The 9,718-nt window shown below is 37.1% G+C and overlaps 1 protein-coding gene across 1 annotated transcript in view; it reads right to left on the reverse strand.

Annotated features, from left to right (window-relative positions):
- LOC102852495 (ATP synthase F(0) complex subunit C1, mitochondrial-like) overlaps window positions 1-1,193 on the reverse strand; it is a 1,792-nt gene extending 599 nt beyond the window's left edge. The window contains exon 1 of the mRNA XM_006887687.1: window positions 1,120-1,193. Coding sequence (XP_006887749.1) covers window positions 1,120-1,193 — 74 coding nt within the window. The remainder of the gene's footprint in view (window positions 1-1,119) is intronic.
- Between the last annotated feature and the right edge of the window lie 8,525 nt (window positions 1,194-9,718).

The following is a 9,718-nucleotide window of genomic DNA, read 5'->3' on the forward strand; positions in this document are numbered from 1 at the left end:
CACACACACACACACACACACACTCCAACCTATAGCATGCATCTTGTGGTTGTTATTATGTACTGTCAAGTGGGAACCTACCCACAGTCTACCTTCCAGTGGGTTTTCAGCTGACCTTCCAGTGAGTTTGCAGTAAATCTCATGGAAGGAGATAGTCCGTCCTTCTCTAAAGCAACTGGTAGATTTGAACTGTGTGCCTTTGGGATTGCAGTGCAGCATCACAGCTTCTTAACAGTAGGCCACCAGAGTTCGGTTATGCTCCATTGATCCACTGATCCACAGATGATCCTCTAGTGGGTTTTCAGAGACACCAATTCACACAGGTGGGGTATTCCCATCTTCCTCCTATGGAGAAGCCAATTAATTCAAACCATGTGACTTCAAGTTAGCAGTGAAGAGAGATATCAATAATTTACTGAATTCCAAATAAGTTATCAGAGCATCATTAAGGTAAACAATGAAGTATTACACTTATAATGATCTCTGTCTAAATATTAACCTGTTCTTCTCTTAGGTAATAACAGCAAAATGAGGAAAGTTTGCATTTTCATTCTGTTGAGGTAAAAGAAGGAATACACATTAAAATAATTTAAGTAAATTATCACAATTTTCTCAATTTTCAGTCTCTAGAGTGAATGTTCAGTATTGCAAATATGTCTGGGGTTTCTGTACTTCCATCATAGTAAATATGAAAGACACTCATTACCACTCAGTACCCTCTGGGCTATTGCTAGCCTCAGCTATCAAGACTGATTTCACCCTAGAGACGATTTAGGTCCTAGAGATACAAGCAGTTTCATCAGGCATTTGTGTATTATAAGGTACTGGTCTTGGACCCTACTCACAGATTCCCCATACCAATAGATCCCCTTTGTTCCAGTCCAAGACTATAATCAGCTTAGCACTTTTGCACTACTTAAGTTGTTATTGTATACTGTCATGTTGGAAATAAGCCATAGCTGACTCTCTTGTGAGTTTTTAGAGGCAGATAATCACACAAGAGGAGATTGACCATCATTCTTCCAATAGAGCAACTGGTGGACTCAAATTGCATATCTTCAGGATTGTAGCATAGCTTCTTGCCACTAGGCCACCAGAACACATAAAGTCCTTTCCTACCTTATGTGGACCACAGAAAGGCCAGCGTATGCTTCAAGCTTATCTATCATACCTTTAATGGGTAAGTTTTTCATCTTTCCTGGATCATGATTCTCAAAGAGAGAACATAAGTATAATGCTTGATTGTTTTCCTTATAGTGAAGCCTCTAGTCTGACATCTGACCCACAGACTTGGACCTTGCCAACCTTTACAACTTCATAAGTCATTTCCTTGAGAAAACTCTCTCTCTCTCTCTCTCGTTTTGCTTATCCAAAGAAGCAGGACTAAGTAAGGGCTTGTATTTCAATCAATGTCACACTATTGCTACAGCACCTTGTAATTGAAGTATCAAACCAAACATAGAGCATCACCTTGAACTTCAAATGAGACTGTAGGATAAATATTCTCTGCTTTTGACATTTTCTCCTACATGCCAGTCTCTTCGGATGTTACATTCATGAGGGTAAATCAGTCAAATCTGATGTTCTTTTATATTTTCTACAAACTTATGAGTCAGAAGGAGTGTGCTTTTCATGTTATTTTCTTTCATGTTCTTGGTTTTCTATATCTCTGACATGTCATCTTAACTGCAGATTTAAGTTTTGATAACCAAATCCAAACCACTGCTGCTAAGTTGATTCTGATGCATGTCAACACTCCATCAGGTTTCCACAGCTGTCAATCTTCACATGAGAAAGAAAGGACTTTTCTCTCTTAGTTCAAACTGACAGTCGTGATTATTTTATTGTAACAAAAAAATATTCAAATTGAGGTATTAAAAGTGAATTGCAATATCCCTTTTTCTTAACATTCCTGAAGTAATTTCTTTCTTACAAAAGCCATCTATCCAAGATCGTAGAAAGAAGTATCTATGATAATAGTACATAAACATGCATCTTAAAAATTATTGTAGTTACACTGAGATCATTAGGAAGGCTCTATGAAGTGGAATTTGAACTGAGTGTTTAATATTTAATATAAGTGAATATGTTGGACCAAAGAAGTAAAAAGTAGACAATGAGTAAAGGCACAAAAACAATGCTAGAGTTAAAAGTGAAAACTATCTCAATTTTTATGAAAATGAGTATTTAAGCCAACAAAATCATTACTGTAACATGCAAACAAAACATTTCTGAAGATCATCCAAAAATGGCTAGAGCAGCTACATTGACAGGGATGTTCCAGAAGTTCAGATGTGGTTTAGAAAAGGTCATGACACTAGGGATATCATCGCTGATGTCAGATAGATCCCAGCTATTTATTAACTATTCAAAGGTATTTCACTGTGTGGATCATAATAAATTATGCCTAGAACACTTCATTGTGCTCATACGAAATCTGTACCTAGACTAAGATGCTGCTGTCTAAATAAAGCAAGAGAATGCTGCATGGATTAAAATCAGGAAAGGTATATGTCAGGGTTGTATCTTTTATCCATACTTATTCATCCAGAATGCTGGGCTGTACGAAGAGAAATGTGGCATCAGAATTGGAGGAAGAGTCATCAACAACTTGCGTTATGCAGATGACGCAAACCTGCTTGTTGATACTGAAGAAGACCTGAAACGTTTGCCGCAGAAGGCCAAGAACTGCAGCCTTCAATATGGATTGAAGCTCAACATCAAGAAAACAAAGATTCTTACCACTGGGCTAATTGGCAGCATCATTATGGATGGTGAAGAGATTGAGATTGTTAGCAATTTTAGTTCATTTGGCTCCACAATCAACACTCTTGGTACCAGCAGCCAGGAAATAAGAGACTTGCATTTGGAAAGTTGGCTGTCAGGGACCTCTCCAGAGTACTGAAGAGCAACAATGTCAGGCTGGAGACTAAGGTGTGCCTGATCCAGGCCATAGTCTTCACAATTTTGTGTTATACATAGGAGAGCTGGACAATGACTAGGGATGATAAAAAGAGAATTGATCCCTTTGAGCTGTGGTGTTGGAGAAAAGTGTTGAATATACCATGGACTGCCAGGAGAACAAACATGTTTGTCCCGGAGAGGGTGAAGCCGGGCTGCTCTTTACAGGCAAGGATTCTGAAGCTTAGTCTGACATACTTTGGGCATGTTGCAAGGAGGGACCAGTCCTTGGAGAGGGATGTCATTCTTGGGAGGGTGGAGGGACAGCACAAGATAAGAATACCCTCGATGAGATGGATCGATTCAGTGATTGGGGTATTGGGTGTAGGTGTGTCAGAGACAGTGATAGAGACAGAATAGAGGAGGGTTTAGGGCTCTTGTACATAGGGTCACTATGAGTTGAAAGCGACTCGACGGCACATAACAACAATAACATTCATTTTATATGGTGAGCAAATCATTCACAAAGCTCAAAACTAAAAAGAGGAATACAACATCAGAATTGGAGGAAGACTCTTCAACAACCTGCATTGTGCAGATAATACTACCTTGCTTCTTGAAAGGGAGAAAAAATCAAGGACAACAACTTTCAATATAGATTGCATCACAACATCAAGTTGGGGGAAAGGTCTTTCCTACTTAACTAATAGGCAATATCACGATAGATGGAGAAAGGATTGACATTGTCAATGATTCACTCTTGGTATCAGTAGTCAGGAGATCATGAGATGTATTGCATTGGGCAAGTTCACTGTGAGACCTCTCAAAAACATTGAGCAATGATATCAGTTTGAAGACCATGGTGCACCTGATTCAATATTTTCAATCAGTTGCTACACATCTGAGAGCTGAGCAATAAATAAGGATGACAGAACTGTTTTCTTTGAGTTATGTTGTTGGGGAAGAATGAATTTCTCATGGAATGCCAAAAGAACAGTTATGTCTTGGAAAACTGAAGCCAGTCCTCCTTAGAAGTAAAAAAAAAAAAAAAAGAAAGAAAAGAAAAGATGACATTTCATTCTGGGCAAGTTACTGATTGATTGTGTATTACAGGGACATGTAGCTAGGCAAAGCTATTCCCGAGAAAGCGATATAATGCTTGTAAAAAATGGAGTGTCAGTGAAAAAGATGAAGATCTCCCATGAGATGGATTGGCACAGTGACTGCCACAATGGCTCAAATGTGTCAGAAATTGTCACAATGACACAGGACAGGGCAAGGTACAGGTCAGCTAGTTTTATTCATGTTGATGGCTTCTAATAATAACAATACTGGTTTGTAACACCACTGGTTGTCAAGCAAATATCCAATAATTACCCAATAAATAGAAAGATTCAACTAAGTAAGCTATCTAATGTTAACAGGTGGGGTTATGATGGTATCAAGAGGAGCCCTAAAAAAACTCCACAAATTATCTAATAAACAGTAGAACTGGGACTCAAGCACCATTTATTTTCCAAACTTTTAACTCACGACTCTTTGCCTGCTACATTGTTTCTCATACTGGCAGCATCCCTAGAATTTTAGACATCAAAAGACAATGAAGAAAATGGTCTCCTTTTTAGAAATTAGTGATACACTCTTTTTCCACACTCCAAACAATGATGTTACACCAACAACTGTTACTCTGGCCAATTACATTTCTCCTCATTGCTCTTCCACAGCCTCCTCCTTGGATAGTAGTATGAATGCATGAGCATAGACCTTACTCTACAATATACCATCCTTTTGACACTTTTATCATCTTCTCCATGGATTGAAGATAGCTAATACCTAGAATCCTATCTGTTCTACGAAGACTATGAGAATGGATTTTTATCCTTTTCCTCATAAAACACTTGCATAAATGCTATGTTTCCTTGAGCCCACAGCCAAATAGTAAGCACTTCTCAGTGAACTGGAGCAATTCTGGGTGTGGAGTAGAAAATACGTGTACCCACAAATTTCCATCAAGAGGCTCAGTGTCTGCCTACCCTATCAATTAGCTTCTTTTCCTTTGGTCTAACCTGAGTACACATACAGATTCCCAATGCCAGCTCCTGTTATCTTACGTTCTAGTTATCTCCAAATACCTTAACACCACCGCATAGATGTAGTGAAGAAAAAGACTGAAAACTAGCCAGGAAAGTCATGGTTACCAAAACCTCCAGACAGACTATTACAGACCGGAATGTTTGGTAGTATGTTGAAATCTCAAAATCCCACCCTCAGGTTCAGCAATGATTATCATTTCCCCTTCTTGCTTTATTTACCTTTCCTTACTCAATATAACCCACTCAAATACTATAGTTACTATATGCACTTATTTGGGGAGGATAAACTTAAGTGCATTGAAATACTCAAAGTGGAATGGAAAATTCATGACAGATAGATATACCTATCCAACTGACATTCTAATATAATGAAGACTTCCACACACACAGAAGTTTCTTACGGTCCTCAGGTCTACTATATTTCATATGGAATCAGTTTAGCTTAACTTTGGATAGTGAAAGCATGTAAAATGCATTTTGATTAAGATCTGGCTTCTTTGCTCTCTGCTTCATATCTAGGAAAAGAATCTGTGTTTCTACATCTTTTTTAAAAAAAAAGCTTTAATTTTTTAAATTTATTTGCATATAGTAATTTGTTTATATTGTGTTTCACTCATGTACAATGGGGTTTTTTAATCACCCACATCCATCAGACTCTGTGACCCAGTGATTTCCCCTACACACAACATCAGCCTCTCTTCTCTCTCTTTTTTTATCTTTATGAATCCACATACATCATACTGGTTGTTGTTGCTGTGTGCCATCAAGTTGGAACTGACTCATAGCTGACTCTTCAGTGGGTTTAAGAGGTAGCTAATAGCACTAGAGAAGACTGGTTATCCTTCTGTTTTTACAATAATGGCCTTACACAGTATTTGTTCTTATATGCCTGAGTTAGTTCACTGAACATAATGATCTCTAGCCTTTTCCATGTTATATATCATTTTTCAAAATTGTTGTTGCTGGGTGCTGCATAATATTCCTTAATGTTAATATACTACAGTTTCTCAATTCTGTCATTTGTTGATGAACATGTGTGCTGCTTCCATGTTCTTGCTATTGTAAATAATACTGCTGTGAACATCAGTGTATAAATTTATGTTTGTATCGCAGTTTATATCTACATATTCCTAGAAGTAGTATATCCAGATCACACAGAATTTCTACATTCAGATTTTTGAGGACACACAAAACTGCCTTCCAGAGTTGAGCCATGCCCATGGGTGGACAACACAGCTCCATATGTGTGTGTGTTTATGAATATTCTTGCAATAGATTACTATACATCTGGATTAAAAATAATATAGTAATAATAAAATAAAATACAGAAGTAAAAGAAACAAAATAAAAATATCACCATACCCCAAGAGTTCTTGTGGTGTATAGTACATAGCAGATTTCCTTGATAACCAAAAGGCTATACATTTTAATAATGGCTTGAATTCACCAGTGGCTACATGGCGGGGGGGGGGGGGGGGGGGAGGGGAAGATTGACAGTCTCCTTCTGCTATAATTTACAGTCTTGTAAACCAGATGACTTGAAACTTGTAAACCTGTTCTGACTTGGAACTCACTTCACAACAGTAAGTTTGAGTTATGAGCTATGAGTTTTCCCCTAAAAAATTAGCACAAACTAAAAGTATGGCTGTTATAGTTGTTATTATGTGCCATCAAGTCAGAACCAACTCACAGCCTATCCTTGAGTGGGTTTTCAGAGGCTTTAAATCTTTCTCCCTCAAGGCATCTAGTAGATTCAAACCATGTGCCTTTGAGTTGGAAGTTTACTTCCTCACCACTATTCAAACTGTATGCTGAACAAATCATACAAGAACCCACACTTTATGTAGATGGTTGTTGCAACAGGAAGACTCATTAACAAAGTGGATCACACAAATGACACAGCTTTCAATATGGATTACATCTCAACATTAAGGATACATAAGGCTTCACAGTATACCAACAGGAAATATCATGATAGATGGAAAAGAAACCAAAGTTGTCAATTATTCCATCTTGCTTGAATCCACAATCAACACTTTTGATAACAGCAGTCAAGAATTCAATAAAAGAGATGTGCAGCACAGCATTATGGACCTCACTTTGCTGTGGTGACTGGCCAGCCTAGAAGGCAGCTAATTCAGACATCACCTTGAAAAGGTAATGTTATCTTTGATTCCCAACCTCCCCTCCATTTCCACTCTGCCTTGCCTACAGTCAGTAGACTCTGAGTGGACACTTTCAGACTTCACTTCACTATGTGCTCTCAGGTCTATGGTCCTCAGTCCAATGGAGGAAAAAATATCAACATTTAGGATCCAGCCAAGACATCACTTTTTCCTGGAACGTCATCCTGCTGTGCCCACTGTGCTTTAAAACTCAAAGCCTTGAGCATTCATCAGCTATAGGAATATGGTCCTGTAAAAGAAAGTTAGAGACAGGTACTTCCTCCTGAACTATCAAAGAGAATGGTGAAGAGAGTGAGAGAATCTGATTGTACTACAAGGAGTACAAAAGACTTCACAAGAGAGGGCTGCAATCAGAAAACAATGAGCCATCCATGCCAGAAGAACTTAGCTGCAGGACCAGAAAGAAAGGAACAGAAACAGTTGGCCCCACCAGTCCTATCTAATTTTGCCAAAGGACCAGAAAGGATGAACTACAGGCGTAATGAGTTGTCCTCCTCTTTCATATTAGCATGTTGAGCTCCCCCAACTGAGGTAAGCCTTCCATTGAGCACAGGGATCAGAGAGAAATTCAGGCAGGGTGAGTTGTCATTCTCTCCTCCAGAGCAGTGAAATATTGAATCAAAGATGACAGAGTAAGGTCCTTCTAAAGCCACAGGCAAGAAAAACTCTAACACAGCAATGATACAAAAGAAGCAGCCTACCTTACACAGTACACAAAACCAAACCAAGATGTCACAAAAAAAAAGTGATAATGACACAGAAACAGTGGATCTCCTGAAGCCAGAAAGTCTGATGGAACTTTGTGACACAGAATTTAAAAGAACAATAATTTAATATTTTCAATGGATAGAAGATGAACTCAAAGAATTATAGGATTCTATAAACAAAAGGCAAAAGGAACTTAAAAACCTATCCAAGACAATGCATATTGTAAAAAGAAAAAATAAAACATTAGATATTATGGGAAAAGAAGAAAATATAATCCAGAATATGAAGACCAGTGTCTCAGAAGCTGTCAACATGTTGGAGGGACAAATGAGTAGAAGTAAAGAAATGGGAGATAGAACTAGTGAAATAGAAGACAGGTTCTCAGCACTGATCTGCTAGAACAAAAAGCAGAATCAAAAAGGAAGGAAAATGAAGAATGCCTAAAAATAATGTGGGATATTATCAAGAGGGATAACATGCATAATTGGAATCCCAAAACAAGAAAAAGAAAAAAAGAAAAGCACCAAGAAAATTGTGGAAGAGTTGCTAGAAGAACACTGTCCAGTCATAATGAAGAACAAAAGAATAAATATACAAGAAGCTGAGCCAACTCAATATAAAACAGACTTCAAAATAAAAACACCAAGGCATATCATAGTAAATTTGCCAGAACCAAACATAAGGAGAGAATTCTTAAAGGAGCTAGGAAAGCAAAAAGAGTAATCTATTAAGATTAAGTACCTATTTCTCAGCAGAAACAATGAAAGCAAGAAGAGAGTGGAATGACATATATCAAATACTCAAAGAACACAACAGTCAATCAAGAATACTGTATCCAGCAAAACTGTCTATCAAATATGTCAGAGATATCAAGATAGTCTCAGAAAAGCAGAAATTAAGAGAGTTCATAAAAATAAGACCAGGACTGCAGGAACTACAGAAGGAAGTCATTCTTACAGAGATGCCATTGAAAGCAGAATGGATCAAAGTAATGCAAAAAAAAACCTCAATAAAATGATACCAACAAAGTCTCGCCTCTCAATCACTGAATATGAATTATTTAAGTGTAATAGTAAAGAGAAAAAGAGTATCAGAATGGATAAAACACCAAAATCCATGAATATGCTGTCTACAAGAAACACATCTGAAAATTGAAGACAAAGAACAACTGAAAATAAAAGCATGGAAAAAAATATGTCAAGCAAATGGAAACCAGAAAAAAGCAGAGGTAGTGATATTAATCTTTGATAAAATAGATTTCAGTGTAAAAATCTTCACAAAGGACAAAGAAGGTCCCTAAACATAAAGTGTCAATAGAACCAAAAGACAAAACCATCATAAATAACTGTGCACTAAATTATATTGTTTCAAAATACACAAAACATATGTCAACAGAATTTAAAAAAAGAAACATACAACACCATAATAGTAATAGGAGACTGCGATACACCACTCTCAAAAAAGGGAAGAACTACCAGAAGAGACTCAACAAAGTTTCTAAAGAATTAGACCATAATTAACCAACTTGAACTCATAGATATATGCAGGCTAATATATCCTCAAAAAAGTATACCTTCTTTTCCACTGTGTACAGAACATTCTCCAGAATAGATCATATTTTAGGTCACAAAATAAGCCTTATTACGGCTTATTACGTTAAAAAACATAGAAATAATACAAAGCTTTTTCTCAGACATTAATGTTATAAAATAAGAAATCTACAGTAAGAGGGTAAAAAGAAAAAACTACACATTTGGAAGCTGAATGACACCCTGTTTAAATATGAGTGGGTAATAGAAGAAATAAAAAATAAAATAAGAAAATGTCTTG

The sequence above is a fragment of the Elephantulus edwardii genome, unplaced genomic scaffold (assembly GCF_000299155.1).
Source record: "Elephantulus edwardii isolate Elephantulus edwardi_28Jun2011 unplaced genomic scaffold, EleEdw1.0 scaffold00060, whole genome shotgun sequence".
Classification (NCBI taxonomy): Eukaryota; Metazoa; Chordata; class Mammalia; order Macroscelidea; family Macroscelididae; genus Elephantulus; species Elephantulus edwardii.